The following is a 17,704-nucleotide window of genomic DNA, read 5'->3' as shown; positions in this document are numbered from 1 at the left end:
AGTGGCCTATGTAAACATCACTCTATTTTGCAGTGTTAAATAAATATGCTACACATGTCAACAGTATAAGCAGGCTAATGTGGATAATGCAGACCCATCTTGTTAATGTCTGTGAGCCATGTGTGTTTAATCTGTGCCATGCATTAAATGAGGCTTTAGAGAACTGATAATTTAGAATATGATGCTAAAATACAATCAGGTTTCAGCAAAGAAACAAAGAAACCAAGTGCACATTGGTGGCCGAGATGAAGTAGCAGTCTCAGGCGAAGTTTAGGGTGTTCACGTTGTCTAACTCATCAAAAAGCTGTTTGGGTTTAGCTCAAGAAAATTGAAACATTAAAATAATGAAAATATAAACAATGAAATGCAGTAAATGTTTTCTAAGAAGAAAATACATCATGATCAGGAGATCAACTGTCTCAAAACAGACACCCCCAAAAATCAAACATTTTTCATTTCAAATCAGATGATTCAAGATTGTAATGCAAAAAAAGAATCACATTTTAACACAGATGAAAAAAATTACAGTTTAGTATATAGTGATTATAAGTAGTAAGTTCTTTGTTCTATTTCATCAGTAAAAGTCAGAACTTAGAGGTCTTTCCCTGCTGTTGTTTGAAGAGGGAACTGAATTTTGTCTCACAGCTGAGTCTTCTAATATTCAAATGGCCACACTGTTTTCTAACTCTGCCGGATCCATGTAGGTGTATGGCACTTCTAAACGCTTGTTTCTGGCTTTAATAACTAAACTTAAATCTTCAAGCTCCATCTGAAAATCCTTTAGTATTTTGCGAGGAATTTCCTCAATGAAATGCTCCTCCGGGTACTGGCCAAGAGGGACCTGATGAGAACAATGATACATTTAAGTTTTCTTCAACAAAATTCAATTAAAACAATTATTTGTTTTTATTCAAAATAGGCTCTTGGAATGATTGTATACAGTTGTAATGTGTTTACAAAAATTAAATTCAGACATAATTCCTGTCATTCTTAATGAAATCTTTGCTGCTTACAAAGTCACTGGACTGCTTGCTGAGTAACCACACGGTGGCCATGCCCTTAACTGTTACATTGACGTCAGGGAAGGTCGCCAACATTGTGGCCTCGCTTGTCGTCCCCTTTGTGGTCGGTGGCGGGAGTTGCAGGGAGATGGGAGTGTTGGGCATCCAGCCACCATAGTCATACTGCATTTGATCAAGAAGTAAAAGATAACTGATTAAAAAGTAAAATGATGGTGTAATAATGGCGTTTAATGTATAATTCCTTCTTTCTTTCTTTTTTTATATTGGTGATATAGTACCTGTAGTTTTATGGTACTATTTATATAATTATTCACATTTTCTCTTTGCATGACCAGTTTAGTTTAACTTCACTGATTTTGGAAGAAATGCCTCAACAACTGCAGCTTGTCAGTACCATGACTGGGTATAAACAGAGTATGTTAGAGAGCCAGAGTTTCTCAGATGTAAATATACATAAATACAGTTTGGTTTTAGAGCAACACATGCTCTCATCCAGATGACATCTTTTTCAGAGAAGGACTTACATATTTCAGCAAGACAGTGCTGAACCCCATATTGCACCTATCACATCATAGTTTCATTATGGAAGAGTCTGGATGCTGAACTTGCCTTGCTGCAGACTAGACCATTCACCAGTTGAAAACATTTGATACATCATGAAATGAAGAACAGGATAAAGACCCAGGACTGTTGAGCAGCTAGAATCCTAAATGAGATGGATCATCATTGCTCTCCCAAAGGTCTCCTAGGTTCTCAGATGTTCATGCACTGTTGTTTAAAAAAAAAAAAGTGAAACTGTTTATACAAGGACTCACCTGTCCAGAGTTCACGGCTGCATGCTGGGCTGAGCAAGTGAAGATCACCATGGTGACAAACTTGACCAACTCAGTCACACAAGTAAATGTCTGAGGAATTCCTGTTGAGCAGAAAACCCCCCCAGCATCAATTGCATTGAGGTGAACAAACAAAAATTGGATTTATGTTTGGATTATAATTATATATACTGTTTATGATACACCCTCTGGTGCCCCTGGACACATCATCAGTGATGTAACATCTCAGTACTAAGGATCAATCAACTTTATCATAATAAGAACTGAACATTTCTTTGAAGCCAACCTGTTTCTGCTTGAGAAAAGAAACCATGTTCAAAAATGTCCAAAATCCACTTCTGAAGTTCAGAGTCCTGCTGGACTTCACTGTCACTCTTGTAGTAGTAGCCGAGCATTCCCTGCACAAACCTTTGAGAAATTGGATGAAATATGCTTTCATTATTTATTTCATTCATTTTACTTAGGGATGGTAGATATCTGTAAGTATTAGACACACCTTTCATTTTAAGAGAAGTACTAACACCTTCTGAGAAACTTTAATTTAAAAAATTGAACAATGTTTAACATTAGTCTGTACTTAAAGCTGAACTTAATATACTAATGTCTCATCTGAGTGCCTACAGGAACCACAGAACTTCCTGTGGTACTTGCTTAGCTTGATCACTCAACCATCCTACGCGGCGCCTCCTATTTTGACCTCGGGACTTCCAGGCCATACTCCGCACCGGCCACTTGATTATGGCGCTCCATGCCCCTGCCTGCTAGCATCTTGCAGTCTACTCTTATGTGCTGGATTATCTCAGGGGCATTTTTACACAGCATGCAACTGGGGTCTTGCCTGATGTGATAGACCCCAGCCTCTATGGAGCTTGTTCCTGTGCTGCCAAGATTAGTGTCTCTGTGTTGTCTTTCACTCCAGCTTTGTCCAGTCACTGGTAGGATTTCTGGATGTCAGCCACTTCCTCTATCTGCCTGTGGTACATTCCACCAGCAGATAGAGGAATGCCCCACAGGAAGTGGTGTGGGGCATTGAGTCATAGGCCTTTTGTAACCAATCCAGGCAGTGCACAGGTTGGTCAGCCTAGTCTTGCAGTTTTAAGCGACTGCTTTGTCTACCAGTAGCTGGTGTTTTGCTCTTCTGGTATTTCCATTTTCAGTGTCTCTCATCGACTAGAAGCTGGTTCATTTGTGCTGTCAGACACTCGTGGACTGCAGTCAGCTTCTTCAGCCAGTAGGCGTGAATCAAGTCAGGGCCTGGTGCTGTCCAACTCTTCATACTGGAGACCCTTTCTTGAATGACTCTGTTCACGGAGATTGCTGTGGTCTGCTCTTAGATCCACTAGCCACTGAGCATTGATGCCATGGGTTGGGTTCTTCTCCCATATGCTCTTCCACTATTGCTCTGTTTCCAGCCTTGGTGCTGCTATTCTCATATTGTTCCCCTGCCATTAAGAGTACACCATGGCTGGTTCTGTGGAGAACAGCTGGTTTATTCTCCTGCTTTCTATCTCTTTGGTGTACCTCTTCAAGTTTGCCAAGGCTATGAGTCTTTGCTTGGCCGTAGCACCTTTTTCATTGCACCTTTCTGCAGCTCCGATAGTTGGCTAACCTCCCTCCGTGCTACCCTTATCTTGGCCTCTATTCTCCTTCTCCATGTAGGGCACTGCTCCTTGTGGCTGTTGAACTTGTAGCGAAGTATCTCACTGATCACTGTTGCCGTGGTGTAGATCAGCTGGTTAGTCTCAGTCTTGTCCATAGTGCAGCATTCACATCATCTAGTATACGGGTGTCAAACTCCAGGCCTCGAGGGCAGGTGTCCTACAGGTTTTAGATATCACGCATGTGAATCGAATGATTAGTTCATAACCAGACCTCTGGAGAACTTCAAGACATTTTGAGGAGGTAATTTATCCATTTAAATCAGCTGTGATGGATCAAGGACACATATAAAACCTGCAGGACACCGGCCCTTGAGGCCTGGGGTTTGACACCCCTGATCTAGTAGATCTTCTGAGGGTACTTCACATAGTCTTAGTAACCAGCCATGAAGGATCCAGGTTTCCAGCTTTGCCATGATCTTATCTCTCAGGTCAGTTCCTCTCGTGCTCAATGATCCTTCTTCCATCGCACTTGGGGCCCCCACCCAATCTCAGGTGGAGGTGATGATATCTCCCCCTGTCATCCTAGCTTCCCCTTGCCGTAGCATTTGTGTTGTACCTCGTCAATCTCTAGCTGTCTGAGCAGTTCCATCTTCTGAATGTTGGAAAACATTCCCCAAGTTGTTTCGCCATCAATCTGGATGCTGGGTATCGAAGATTCCATAGGTCCCTCATCCTAGTCACGTAACCCTTCCACTGGGGTTACTTGCTTAGTAGCATTCCAACAGCGCCTGTTTTCATCTCTTTCTTGTGTGTTAATTTTGTGTTCATTTTTTCAATGATCTTTTATTGGGAAACCAAATTGAAAAAATAATGTTCCCGGTCCTGGGCCAACTCCCAGAATCCGGGAGGAGGCCCAGGGGCAGACCCAAGACACGCAGGAGAGATTATATCTCTTGGCTGGCCTGGGAACACCTTGGTGTTCCCCCAGACAAGCTGGAGGAGGTAGCTGGGGAGAGGGAGGTCTGGGCTTCTCTGCTTAGGATGCTGCCCCCGCGACCCGGCCCCCGATAAGCGGAAGACGATGGATGGATGGAAAACAGAATTGTAAAATGACATAAATAAAATAAAAATAATAAACTAACAAATAATAAAATATTATTGTTATAACAGAACTGCAGCAGCTTGGTGGCGTCATTAAGAGGGCAAAACTACCATACCTGTGGATGATATCCCAAACCTTTAGGCCATCATCCCTGTAGTAGAAGTTTGGCACAGCTTCTAGGCCACGTTCAGCAATGTCATCTGGCATACAGAGGGAGCTGTAGGTCATTGAGGACACTGACCTCTTCAGGATTGTAAACATGCCCTCTCCACCTGATGATGCAAACTAGAGAATGGGTAGCTCACAGTTAGAGACAAATGTTGTACATGACACTGAAAAAGAAACAGTTATTTAGGTAAAGGTCTAGTGAGTGTGCTGTTCTTTGCATACCTGAGTGAAAGCGCCAATCTCAGAAATGAGAAGGCGTCGAGCTAAGAAGTTGATCTGCAGAGTGTAGCGTGTGTGAAGTTTGAGGAGCTGAGGGAAAGAGGGAACTCTGTTAGTGCTAGATTGGGGCAAAACTTTGGCATTTATTATGCTGAGATACGCTGTTGCACAATCAAATGTCCTTTGTGGACACATTGATAAACTCAAATGCTTTCAACGTTATTTAAAATTATTTACAAACCAAAACACTGAGTTTCAGCAAACGTCAGTTACCTTGTACAGAGGATGCACCATGGGCACGTTGCGCAGCAGTGACACTGCAAAAACCTCAGCCAGCAAGTGCGTGCGCAGAAGGTGAGCATTGAGCTGATGGTGATTGAAATCTGCACTTCTTACAAAAATCTTGGCGATCAACCAGTCGTACTCAGAATCAGTAGGAAGAAAGATCGGATTGTCATCTGATGGAGTCTGCTTCAGCTATACAAGGACAGGGTCAAGTGATAAGTCAAATTATTAGTTATTTTTAATATCCGTCTTTCTTCTACAGCATGTCTTTTGTCCTTCTCCCTCTCCCCTCACTCCCAACTTGTCGTGGGAGGTGGCTTCTGACAGAGGTTTCTTCCTGTTAAAAAGGGAGTTTTCCTTTCCAGTTGCCAAAGTGCTTGCTCACAAAGAATTGCCTGATTATTGGGATTTTCCTCTCATATTTACCATAGAAAATATATATATTTTGCTATGTAAATAAAGCTCATCTGAACTGAATTACCTGAATAGCAATCGGCATTAGTTTATTATCAGGAGGTTTGTGGAGCAGGACGAGAGGAGCCATCAAATACTGCTTCTTCCCATTGATGGTGTTTGCTTTCACTCCATCCAGAAGCTTGTAGTCACACAGGAATATGTTCCCTTTCTGTTTGAAAGTTCAGGTTATTTCAGCAGTGTGTATATTCAGTGAATGTGTAAGTGCATTTATTGCAATGACCAAGTAGCTGATTTAAGAAACATTTCTTTCTCCTTTTTTTGTGTCTTTCTACAGTCACCTTCATTTCATCTGCAAGGTCGCAACGACTGCGGGGAAAGACCATGTCATCAGTGACAGGGAAGTTACTGGGCAGGGTTGTACAACACTGGATCAAAATGGGGTTGACACCATTTAGAAACTGGTAGCCAAAGAAAGCATCTTCTTTCCAGTGTTCCTGAACATATTCTGCAAAAAAAAAAAAGAAAAAGAAAAAGAATATGTTCCTTTTTTAAACTAGCCTACAAATTTTGCTACATTTCTAACTTTGTGTCAGAAGTTCAGTGTCTGAGAGTCTTGATTATGTGAAATGTATAAAAAGTCATAAGCTCTCTCTAGTGAGCTTTATTAGATATTGAAACCATATTCTACTTGTTAGATCACCTGTCATAAGATAAAATGAGACTTTATATTCTCAGTTTTAAACATCAATCAATAGCTATAAACATATATAATATATATGTTTTTGCAGAACAGACTGTATAATGTTCTTATTATTCAGGAAAATCGACTATGTATACTGATATAGTAATACTTCAAAGGTAACAGTTAAGTACATATTATTATGCACAAAGTATAAGTACTCGATACTCCAACTATGATGTTAGTTACCTGATATTTCAGTCTTTTTGCAGCAAAACACTCGATTGATGCTGTCAATATTATCCCACTTCTCCTTACGGTTATCCAGTCCCTTCAGCTTCAGCTCAGTCAGTCTGAAACAGAAGAGCACATTCATCTTATTTCTTTATTATATTTAACATAGTTATAGTTTTGATAGGTAAAGAGAAAAAAAAGAACTTCACCCTGTGGAAGCAGTGTAGACAAACTCTGTAGTTTTGGTGAAGGAGAACTGAACCTCTGATGGCAGAAAAATTGGGTTTTGTGCCTTCAAGGAGTGAGGTATTCCCTCTGCATATGCATCCCAGCTGAGAAAAAGAAATTGCAGTTTCAATTCACAAAACATAATATATGAATAATATAGTTTACAATGCATTTAGCAGACAAACAATATATTGTAATGCTTAATTTTAAGGTTAAATATCATTAGTATTAGGATATTCAGCTATAACTGGACAGCATTTGTATTCTAGTTTCAGGAGCTGTAAGGCCAAAATATGTATAAGCTCTGAATTCTCACCGATAGTCTTCCTCTCGCTGCTGAATCTCTTGCTGCCGACTGTACCTGCCAAGATGATGGTTGTCTTCAAAGACTCTCAGAGCTAATTAAGAAAAAATGGTTTCAAGTTGTTCTTGTAAATATGGTATATACTGTATTAGGAAACTGCTTCAGCCTCATTACAAACTTTGTTTTACATCTGCAATGGTTTGAACAAGATTTAAGATGAGCACAGTTTCCCAAACCTTTTCCATCTTTGAAGCGGTGCACCTTGCTATCAGCAATCCAGCGGTAGACGGGAAAGCTGTAGATGTCTCCTTCAGGGGATTTCACTTCCACCTTGGCACAAAACCAATCATCTTCTGGGAACAGTGGGAGAGACTGTTTGTCTAACTCTATCAGCACAAGATTTCCAAGGGAAGTGGAGCAGGACACCTTAAACTTTGATACCTAAAGAAATGACATAGCAGTTTGTGCTGAGCTGTAACACTCGAGCATACAATTCCTCTTATAATTTACTGTGGTCCATGAAGTGAACTGTTTGCTTTGACCATCTTCATGGTGATAGATTTCAACTTTACATAAATCACAGTTAATAATTCCCTTATTTCCCTAAAAGTTTGCATGTATAATGTCATATAGGGAACCTGAAAAAATCATGGAGGTGGCCATCCCAGACTTACAGCTCCTCTGACGAAGGATGTAGCCCCTTTCAAGCCCATGAGCCACTTGCGATCACTCTCCCCATCTGTGCCCACCAGCTTAATGTAGACAGTGTTGAGAGTAGTGGAATTAAGGCGATCACCAGTGAATACGGTCACTTTATACTGCACCATTTTTCAAATCCTGGTAGGGGGAGAATTATAATCACTCTTAGCACTGATTTGGAAATGTAAGCAGTTAAAATTGTGACATCACAATTAAAAGAATTTGAAGACATTATCTAAATGCCTTTTTTGACCCACAATTTCTGACTGAAATCCTGTGAAAATATCTCTTACCTTTGTAAACGAGACGAGGAAGTTTCTTAGAATAACTGTTCTGTCAGAACTTGCCCCTACAATTTCTTTTTATTTACTCAGTTTAGTGGGAGTGTCCAGTCAGTTGCATCAATCATGTATTGTGATGAAATGCCAGATAAGGTTATCCAAATAATAAAATCTGAAGGAAGTGTTATCTTATTCATGTTAAATTAGCTCTGCCACTGTGAAATGTTGACTATAAACTGCACCACTCTTTTTATTGAGCTGTCAAAGCCCTTGACACTGCTGATTTGTCATTTTCCTAGAGGTTATTGGAACTAGGCCTTTCAGATGAAGGCTGGTTTACTAATTACCTTTCTGACTGCAAGCAGTGCGCACAGTTTAACGGTCTCTCTTTGAGTTTTTAAAGTGTCACTAATGGAGTGATCTGTCTTACATTATTTGATATTAATGTTAAGGCAAAAGCTAAATATATTTTATCATTTATATGTAGATGACACAATTATTTTTGTGCTCATACCACCAACATGGTTTTCCAACAATTACAATTAGCTTTTGATGAGCTCGGGCTCATTTTAAATGGAAAGAAGTCATAGTGGTTCAAGTACACAGAGTATGGCAGAGTATGGGCAGTATTTCCCTCTACTGTACCTTTTCAAGGTTTTTCTATTGAAACTCATAAAAAACTCTTTACTCCTCCTTGACGATGGTGATATAGTTTGCATGAATAACCCTGCTCCTTCTCTCTATCTCTTGGACTCTCTTTATCGTGGGGCATTTAGGATCTAGAAGTGGCTGTAAACCTTTAAGACACCGCTGCACTTTACAATCTCTAGCTGATTTGTCTTCATTGGAATCACAAAGGATGTTCCCTCACTCTATATGACTATTCACTGGGATTGTATCTATAAATTAATGGCTGACTTATACCACTTTATCTTTAAATCTATTTCTGGTTTATACAGTTGTTGTCAGATTACATATTCAGTTATAGTCTGTGGTCTCAAATTTTTTTTACACTCACAATTCCGTCAGTTCATACAGAAGGATTTGCAGCTCTTTCACTTGATTTTGTTTGCAGAGTTTAAAAGATGTGTAAGCGATTTTGTGAATTCCTCAATGGGAACTTGTTCTTGATTTTAATATCATTTTTATAATTTTATAAAGATGGCCCAGGATGTGAGTGGGCATTAAGGCATCTGGGGAGGGAACTCAAAACTGGATTATAGATGGCAGAGAGTTGGTGTCGTAAACCCCCGCCTCTGTTCAAAGATGGTCGCTCACAGTGGACATAGATGGCTTCTTTCAAACCTCTTTCAAACCATCTGTCCTCTCTGTCCAAAATGTGAACATTGGCATCCTTGAAGGAGTGTCCTTTATCCTTAAGATGCAGATGGACTGCTGAGTTTTGTCCTGTGGAGGTGGCTCTTCTATGTTTTGCCATGCGCTTGTCTCTCCAATGTAGAGGTCTGGGCATTCCTGTACAGTGCAGCGAGGAATGTCCCTCTGTGGGGGGAAACTCCCACTAGGTTTAAATCTGGGACTCCCCACCATTTGACCTTAGAACTGAAGAAGCTTCTCGGATGAGAGGTGAAACGTCTTCAAGCAACTTAAAGAAGTCCAGACGCTTTTCTTTGCAAGCTCCTTTGACTATCTGAAAAAGGTTTCTCTAGTAAACAAACAATGAGTGTTAATAGGATAACCTGTTTAAATACAGGTTAAAAAAATATTTAGGTCAGTGGTGATTTCTTGCACATGACGATGGTAAGGTGCACTTTTGTTCTTATTATACCAAGATTACTACACTCCTCAGTGACAATAATACCCATGAAGCCCTAAGGAGAGATCCCACAAACAACTACAAAAAGAAAGTCGTCAGTTGGGTTCGACAACTTGAAAAGGAAATGCCATTGTCCCCATTGAACTTCTGCAGGGAGCCACCATATTATTGACACTAGCTCTTTCGCAATGTCAAATACCTTGTTTTTGCACACATTTTTATAAGTTATTTCCAACTTTACATAAAAATGCCTCAGCCAATGCCTCAGGTGTTGTTGGGGTTTTTTTGTACAACTATTTAAAACTATTTACAGAATAATCAGCGATCATGCATTCAATACAATTCAATTCTACTTATATAGAACCACATCACAACAGCAGTTGCATCGAGGCACTTTATATTGTAAGGAAAAGACCCCAAAAATAATACAGATAATACATTTGCCTTATCATTGTCTCTTCTCTGCAGAGGAATCCTGCGTGCTCTGAATGAGTTACAAACTGTTTTCCCCTGTAGCTCAGGATCTGTAGCTCACAATTCCCATTGTTGGCATTATTGAATTTTGCTTCAGTCTATATAAATGCAGTGTCAGTGCACCAGTGCTGCATATTGAGTCTACCCAAAAAAAACTATTGTTGATTGTTGTGATGAGTTCCGGTGAATTTGGTTTCACTTAATTCATTTAGCTTACTCATCAGTTGAAAGAAATAAGTACAGCATGGAAAAGTCTTCGAAACATTCAGAGTCATTATTCACAACTCTGTGTTGAGGTCTTTTAGTAAAGCTACAGTAAAAAGTAGACATGAAATATTTGAATGCCTTGAAGTAAAATGCCACTTAGATAAAACTTATAATAAATGCACTTAGGTTTTGTCACAGCGGGACTGAACAGACTCACATGCAGGCTCTAGGTCTTGAAAGCACAAGAGTCTTTATTACGATACACCAGGTGATTATTTACAAAAGCGAGGGGAAAGCCGGGCTCCGGGGGTCCACACACAAACGGGAAAGACGCCGAAAGTCACACACACACACTCCGTCCACTCACGCTCCTCTTCACACTCCAATCACTCAGGTAACACAGGGGTTGGTCCAGGGAATCTGTACACAGAGACACGAAGGGATTATAAGGCAAATCGCTGTGAAAACACTCTAGAAGTAACTGAGCTGGGGTTACACCAGGGGTGGGCAATCTCAGTCCACGAGGGCCGGTGTCCCTGCAGGTTTTAGATGTGTCCTCGAACCAACACAGCTGATTTAAATGGCTAAATTAGCTCCTGCAGTTCTCCAGAGGCCTGGTAACGAACTAATCATGTATTCAGGTGTGTTGACCCAAGGTGAGATCTAAAACCTGCAGGGACACCGGCCCTCGTGGACTGAGATTGCCCACCCCTGGGTTACACTGACGAGGGTCGGCAACGGTCCAGCATTGAGAAACACAGAGCTGCGATCTTATAAAGGAGCTGGAACACTCGTGATGAGCCACAGGTGCGTGATTGCGACCAGGTGCGTGGGCCAAGGGCAGGAGCCCACAGGTGAGCTCCGCCCAGGCAGAGGGAGGAGGGAAAGAGGGGGAGGGAGAGAGCAGGAACAAAAGAAGAATATAAAAACATATGTAGCCATGCTGAGCCGACCGGGTAGGCACAGGGACCCTGACAGGTTTGGCCTTTTTGTTCAGGTTTGATCTATAAATGAGTTTGAAGCTTTGGTACATTTGTCTGAGGCTGGGATGTCTACATGACTGATTCAACAGCTTTCACAATTTTATAAACTGAACTAAAACTAGTTTTTCAATAAAAACAATAAAAAAAACTTAAAGAAGAAATCTGGAAACTAACTGAATCCAATACAATTTTATTTGTAAATCACTTTAAAATTAAAATAGCCCTATATTAAAAAAAGAAAACAAGATAAAACAACATAGAATCAACTAAAATAAAAATAAAAAATAAAAACCAACATCTCACGTGGTGTCAAAGGCCAGGGTAAAGAGGTGGGTTTTCAGGAGTGACTTTAAAACAGGTATGGAAGTGGCCTGTCTAATCTCTAAAGGGAGATCGTTCCACAGTTTGGGAGCTGCTACAGAAAAAGCACGATCTCCTCTAAGTTTACGCCCAGTCCTAGGTACATTCAGGAGCAGCTGATCAGCTGACCTGAGAGAGCGGGTGGGTGTATAAGGCTGTAACATGGGGCTAGGCCATGGAGAGCTTTAAAAGCAAATAAAATAATTTTAAAATGAATGTTAAAAGAAATGGGCAGCCAGTGAAGTGAAGCTAAAACAGGGGAAATGTGCTCAAACTTTAGAGTGCCTGTTAAAAGACAAGCTGCGGTATTTTGCACCCTCTGTAGATGGGTAATATATGATGTGCTGAACCCTATATAAAGTGCATTAAAGTAATCCAGCCGAGTGGTTAGGTTTAACTGAAGCTAGACCAAAGTGATTTTTTTAAATAAAAATTAATAAACTGAACTAATAATAAACTTATGACCCAGTATTGTAGGCCTCTTTTTGTTAAAAGGGAGTTTTTCCTTCCTATCATCGCCAAGTGCTTACTCACAGGGGATATTTTCAATATTGTAGGTCTTTACAACTGCTGTGAATTGGTGCTATATAAATAAAGCTCAGGTGAACTGAATTAGGTAATGTCATGTTTCGGCTGTGTGGCAGGCAGGAGAGGACCCAAACGCAAACTCACAGAGACAAAAGGAAAACTCAAAAAACACAGCTTTATTGCTGGCGTGAAGTGGGACACGAAAAACAATACAAAATAAACTAAACTGGGAAAACTAAAGCACAAAGAGCCACAGGGAAAAATCACACAGCTATGATGGAGACTACGACACTGACAAAGAGAAACACAGGGCTTAAATACACAGAGGGATAACGAGGGAATGAGACACAGAAGGAGGGCACAGCTGGGAGAAATCAGGACTGGACGAGACAGAGACGCAAAACTAGAAACACTCACATGAGGCATGGACCTTCAAAGTAAAACAGGAAGTATCACACAGAGACGCGAACTAGACACAGTGGAGACAGCAACTAAGAAACAGAGACAAACCATAAGGCAGAGGTCTAAGAACCAAAATACACAGAGGGAAATACTCAGCTTTGAACACAAGAGACTAGACTAGAGGGAGTAACAAAAGACCAACCATGAGAACATAATGCACAATGCAGGGTGACAGAAAACAAGAAACTCAAACATGCAAAGACACACCATAAACAGGGGGGCACAGAGAGACATGAAGGGCAGGGGAGACTTAACATGGGTTGAAACACAAGGGGGAACTAATAAGCAAATCAACATAGGAGGCCTAATGAGCTAAACATACTATAAACATCAAAATGAACTAAAACTCAAAACACTGGGTCCTAAGACCCAGGATCGTGACAGGTAAACAGCAATCAGCATTAGTTTATCATCAGGAGCTCTGTGTAGCTCTGAGCATGCTCACATGCTCTCAGAAATTAGGCAGCATATCAGTTTTTTAGACCCTTCATTTCAGTCGAGTCTCAGAAACTTAGGTGTTATATTTGACAGTTCAATGTCTCTTGAGAAACACTCTAAACAACTTGTCCGGAACTGTTTTTATCATCTAAGAAACATTTCTAAACTCAGGCTACTGGTGTCAAAGGCAGAACTTGAGATGATTATTCATGCTTTTATCTCTTCTCGTTTGGATTATTGTAACGGTCTTTTTACGTGTCTTAACAAATCAGCTCTGGATCGCCTTCAGTCTGTACAGAATGCAGCGGCAACATTACTCCAGTTTTGGCTTCTCTTCATTGGTTGCCTGTAAATTTTAGGGTTCATTTTAAAATTTTAGTTGTAACTTTTAGAGCTCTGCACGGTGAAGCTCCCCAGTATATCTCTGACCTGTTGAAACCTCATGCTTCATCCCGAGCACTTAGGTCTTCAGGTCAGAGGCTACTGGTGGTCCCACGTACTAGATTTAAAACACGTGGGGATCGGGCTTTTCAGGCACTGGCACCTAGGCTGTGGAACTCTCTGCCGTTGTCTTTACGCTGTCTAGACTCTACTGACTCCTTTAAAAAGCAGCTGAAGACATTTTTATACAAACAGGCTTTTAACTAATTTAATTAATTTTAACTTGTATGTCTGATCTTACTGTAAAGCACTTTGTGATTTTTATCTGTGAAATGTGCTATATAAATAAATTTTACTTACTTACTTACTTAGCTTCTTGTAATTGGTGGTTTGCTTTAGTCACACAGGAATGTGCTCCCTTTCTGTCTGGAAGTTCAGAATATTGTAACAGAGTAGATACAACATTGGCTCAGTGAATGTGTACGTTATTGCTAAGATTAAGTACTTGATACAAGAAAATGTTCTTTCTACTTTTTTACAAGTGTGAGACGATCGCTTTCATTTAATTTGCCAGGCTGCAGAATTTAAAACATTATATATACACAATATACTCTGCAATGTCTTGAATTATAATTAGTTAACCCTAATCCAGCCAACAATTATTGTAATGTTTCATTTAAACCTTAAGTATGCATAATATTAGCAGATTCAGCTGTAGCTGGAGGGCATTTGCATGTTAGTTTCAGGGGCCATATGCTCAAATGTGTGCGTGCTCTGAGCTCTCTTCCTGTTGCTGCTTAAGCTCCTGCTGTACCTGACTGAACCTGCCTAGATGAGGGATGTCTTCAAAGAGTCTCAGAGCAAAAAAGAAAATAAGGTTCTTGTAAATACGGTATACTTGGAACTTGCATTAACCTCCTTTTTACAATGCTCCAGGAGGGGTAAAAAGGAGGCCACATGATTGAATGAATGAATTGCATGTATGACCCTGCTCATTCTCTCTATCAGTTGGACTCTGCTTATCACAGAGCTTTAAAATTTATAACTCACAGCAAAACCTTCAAGACACTGCTGTACTTTATATTCTCTAGCTGACTTGTCTTTAACTACACAGGATGGTTCACTGGTATTTTATCTATAAAAATATGGTTTACTCACCTCTTATCAGATTACATGTTTAGTCATGCTGTGGTCTCCATGACTTCATGACATTCGTTGTAAACAGTTCGTACAGAGTTTAGAAAGAGGGCTTTCCCCTTACCCTGCAGAAGGATTTACAGCTCTTTTAACTGATTTTTGTAAATATTGTGCAATTTTCATTATTTTACTCTTTCTAGTTTATTGCTGTAATTATGCTAAAACATCTCTCCTGTAAATGAAACATTGAGTCTTAAGTGTTATGGCTGCGGCGGCAGTTGTGTGGGGCTAAAGGGAAAAGGACCCAAAAGCAGGCATTGACGTAGATGTGATGAGTGAGCTTTATTTATATGATGTGATAATTCAGACAGAAACAGAGGTGGCGAGGATAGAAACTAAGATAAATAAAGTCAAAGGAGCTTGCAAAGAAACGTCTTCAAGTAAATGGCCTGTATTTATATAGCGCTTTACTAGTCCCTAAGGACCCCAAAGCGCTTTACATATCCAGTCATCCACCCATTCACACACTGGTGATGGCAAGCTACATTGTAGCCACAGCCACCCTGGGGCGCACTGACAGAGGCGAGGCTGCCGGACACTGGCGCCACCGGGCCCTCTGACCACCACCAGTAGGCAACGGGTGAAGTGTCTTGCCCAAGGACACAACGATCGAGACTGTCCAAGGCGGGGCTCGAACCGGCAACCTTCCGATTACAAGGCGAACTCCCAACTCTTGAGCCACGATCGCCCGTATGTAACTTAAAGAAGTCCAGACGCTTTTCTTTGCAAGCTCCTTTGACTACGATGACCTGGATGACTGAGAACCTTCACAGACATAAGATAAATAAACTAGGAAAACTACACAAACTTGAAACCATGACTCGCAGAATGATATGCAGGATGACACATGGAGGTAAAACAGAGTGCAACATGGGAAGATGCACGGAGGTAATACAGAGTGACTCAGGGAGTCAAACACAAAACACTGGATCACTCCCAGTACCTTGACAGAAACCCAGGTGGGTGGTGGGGGGCCCAGGACTTGAAACAAAATCAGAGCTCACAAAAACAGTTCAAACACAGTTCAGGGGGTCGCCCTGGGGGTCGATGGCTCAATAGCTCATAACAGAGCAGGTCTGGAGGCCAGCCGTGCGGAAGGCAGCGACGGTGAAAATACTGTATAAATGCTTTTTTTTTTTTTTTTTTTTTTTTTTTTTAAATTCAGCAATTTAGCCTGGTGGTGTTGTAACATTTTGGGCCCAACTTAGTACCAACTGAGCCTTGTAGCCACAAGTTACTTGAATATTGTTTCTGGCTATGTCGTTTCCTTTACAACTGCAGTGCACCCATCTTTTGATGGGTGCCTTCAGCAGATACAACAAAGAGTTTTAATATGACAATGACTTCACAGTATGAAAATGGTCACAGTTATCAGATTCAGCTATGATGAATGGTGAAAGATTGAGAACCCAAATGTAGGACAGGGTAGATGAAGGTTGAACTTAAAGTTGAGCATTGTTTCCAGGAAAAGAGCCGACGGTCCAGACACTGGAAGCCAAAATAAAACAGGAAGGAGAAAATCACTGGTCGAGACTTGACCCATAAATCTAGGAAAAAATATAATATACAAGACTAAGGACTGAGAACAGAACTAGCGCACTAAGTTAGCACTAAGGGAACATGAATATAAAGCCAAGAAAAACCAAGAATTAGAGATTTACTAGATATTTACTAAAAAAAAGTTCAAACAACTCAACACCGCTGAATAACATAACAAGACCCATAACTATTGTCACCAGTGAATGTGGGAGTGAATGTGAGTGCGAATGGTTGTCTGTCTCTGTGTGTTAGCCCTGGCAACCCGTGCAGAGTGTACCCTGCCTCTCGCCCTTTGGCAGCTGGGATAGGCTCCAGCAGCCCCCGCAACCCTAAGAAAAAGGATAAGCGGAAGCGAATGGGTGGATGGTGTTAAATGACGCTCTGTATAATGCAAAGTCATATTATAGTAATGAGAGCTGACAAGATACCATACAACCCCCCCCCAAAAAAAACTAGAAAATAATTTCTACAACGGAAACCAGAAGTGTAGGATGGCCAACATTAAACAACAGCCACTGTAGAGCGGGAAAAGATTAACATAGGATTTACAGGATGTGAGAAACGAGTAAGAAAAACGTGTCTGTAATGCTATGAATTCCATCTGTGGTCATACACACACACTGTCACAAAAACTCGAAGGAAATCCAAATACAGTGAGAGGTCTTCACAGACACAGAGTTTAGCTCCAAAAATAAACTAAGGGCCAAAGGGCAGAGCACAATCTAATGATGGCTGAGTATTTACTTTAGCCTTAAGAAGCCAGCTTGATAACCAGATGAGGAACAGGTGAGTTAATTAGTAGAGCTTTGGCAGGTGAGCATTTTACAGGGAGACAGACAAACACAGATTGATCAACTCTGAGGTAAACAGAACATGCCCTCAAACATACACATGCATATAAGACAGAAGAGAGACATATTTCTAAAAATAAATAAATGTCTGTATGGTAGAAATGCAGGAGTTCTCTCAATTTTTTTTTAAGCCAAAAAAGCTCAGAGGCTGAGACTTCTTTAAGACAGACTTTAACAAAAATCAATCACTAAAAAAAGTCATGATTTGTTCACAATAATATCAGTTTTCTTTGACATGTTTTTTTCTGACTGAAATCCTGTGAAAATATCTCTTACCTTTGTAAATGAGACGAGGAAGTTTCTTAGAATAACTGTTCTGTCAGAACTTGCCCCTACAATTTCTTTTTATTTACTCAGTTTAGTGGGAGTGTCCAGTCAGTTGCATCAATCATGTATTGTGATGAAATGCCAGATAAGGTTATCCAAATAATAAAATCT

General features: G+C 40.5%; 1 protein-coding gene across 1 annotated transcript; it reads right to left on the bottom strand.

The window, feature by feature from the left end:
* Positions 1–298: 298 nt before the first annotated feature.
* On the bottom strand, positions 299–17,703 carry LOC101468181 (hydroperoxide isomerase ALOXE3-like). Its single transcript, XM_024802910.2, has 15 exons — positions 17,543–17,703; positions 7,767–7,929; positions 7,329–7,533; positions 7,105–7,186; positions 6,770–6,892; positions 6,576–6,679; positions 5,986–6,152; positions 5,712–5,855; positions 5,219–5,422; positions 4,949–5,035; positions 4,674–4,843; positions 2,142–2,263; positions 1,838–1,938; positions 1,014–1,184; positions 299–841 (listed from the first exon to the last, which is right to left on the bottom strand). Exons 2-15 carry the CDS (start codon positions 7,917–7,919, stop codon positions 662–664), a joined length of 2,013 nt encoding a protein of 670 aa, XP_024658678.2. The 5' UTR covers positions 7,920–7,929; positions 17,543–17,703; the 3' UTR covers positions 299–661.
* Position 17,704: the final 1 nt, after the last annotated feature.

This window comes from Maylandia zebra, linkage group LG6, assembly GCF_041146795.1.
Source record: "Maylandia zebra isolate NMK-2024a linkage group LG6, Mzebra_GT3a, whole genome shotgun sequence".
In the NCBI taxonomy this organism is placed as follows: Eukaryota; Metazoa; Chordata; class Actinopteri; order Cichliformes; family Cichlidae; genus Maylandia; species Maylandia zebra.
Note: the sequence above shows the minus strand (reverse complement) of the source record. Positions and strands in the feature narration are given on the sequence as shown.

What these genes read in the sequence shown, in the direction of transcription:
- LOC101468181 (XM_024802910.2), bottom strand. Translation starts at nt 7,919, where the DNA reads ATGGTGCAGTATAAAGTGACCGTATTCACTGGTGATCGCCTTAATTCC. An exon ending in CATCCTTCGTCAGAGGAGCT is followed by an intron (nt 7,534 to 7,766) that starts GTAAGTCTGGGA and finishes TCATTTCTTTAG; the next exon opens with GTATCAAAGTTTAAGGTGTC. An exon ending in TGGTGCATCCTCTGTACAAG is followed by an intron (nt 5,036 to 5,218) that starts GTAACTGACGTT and finishes TCTTTCCCTCAG; the next exon opens with CTCCTCAAACTTCACACACG.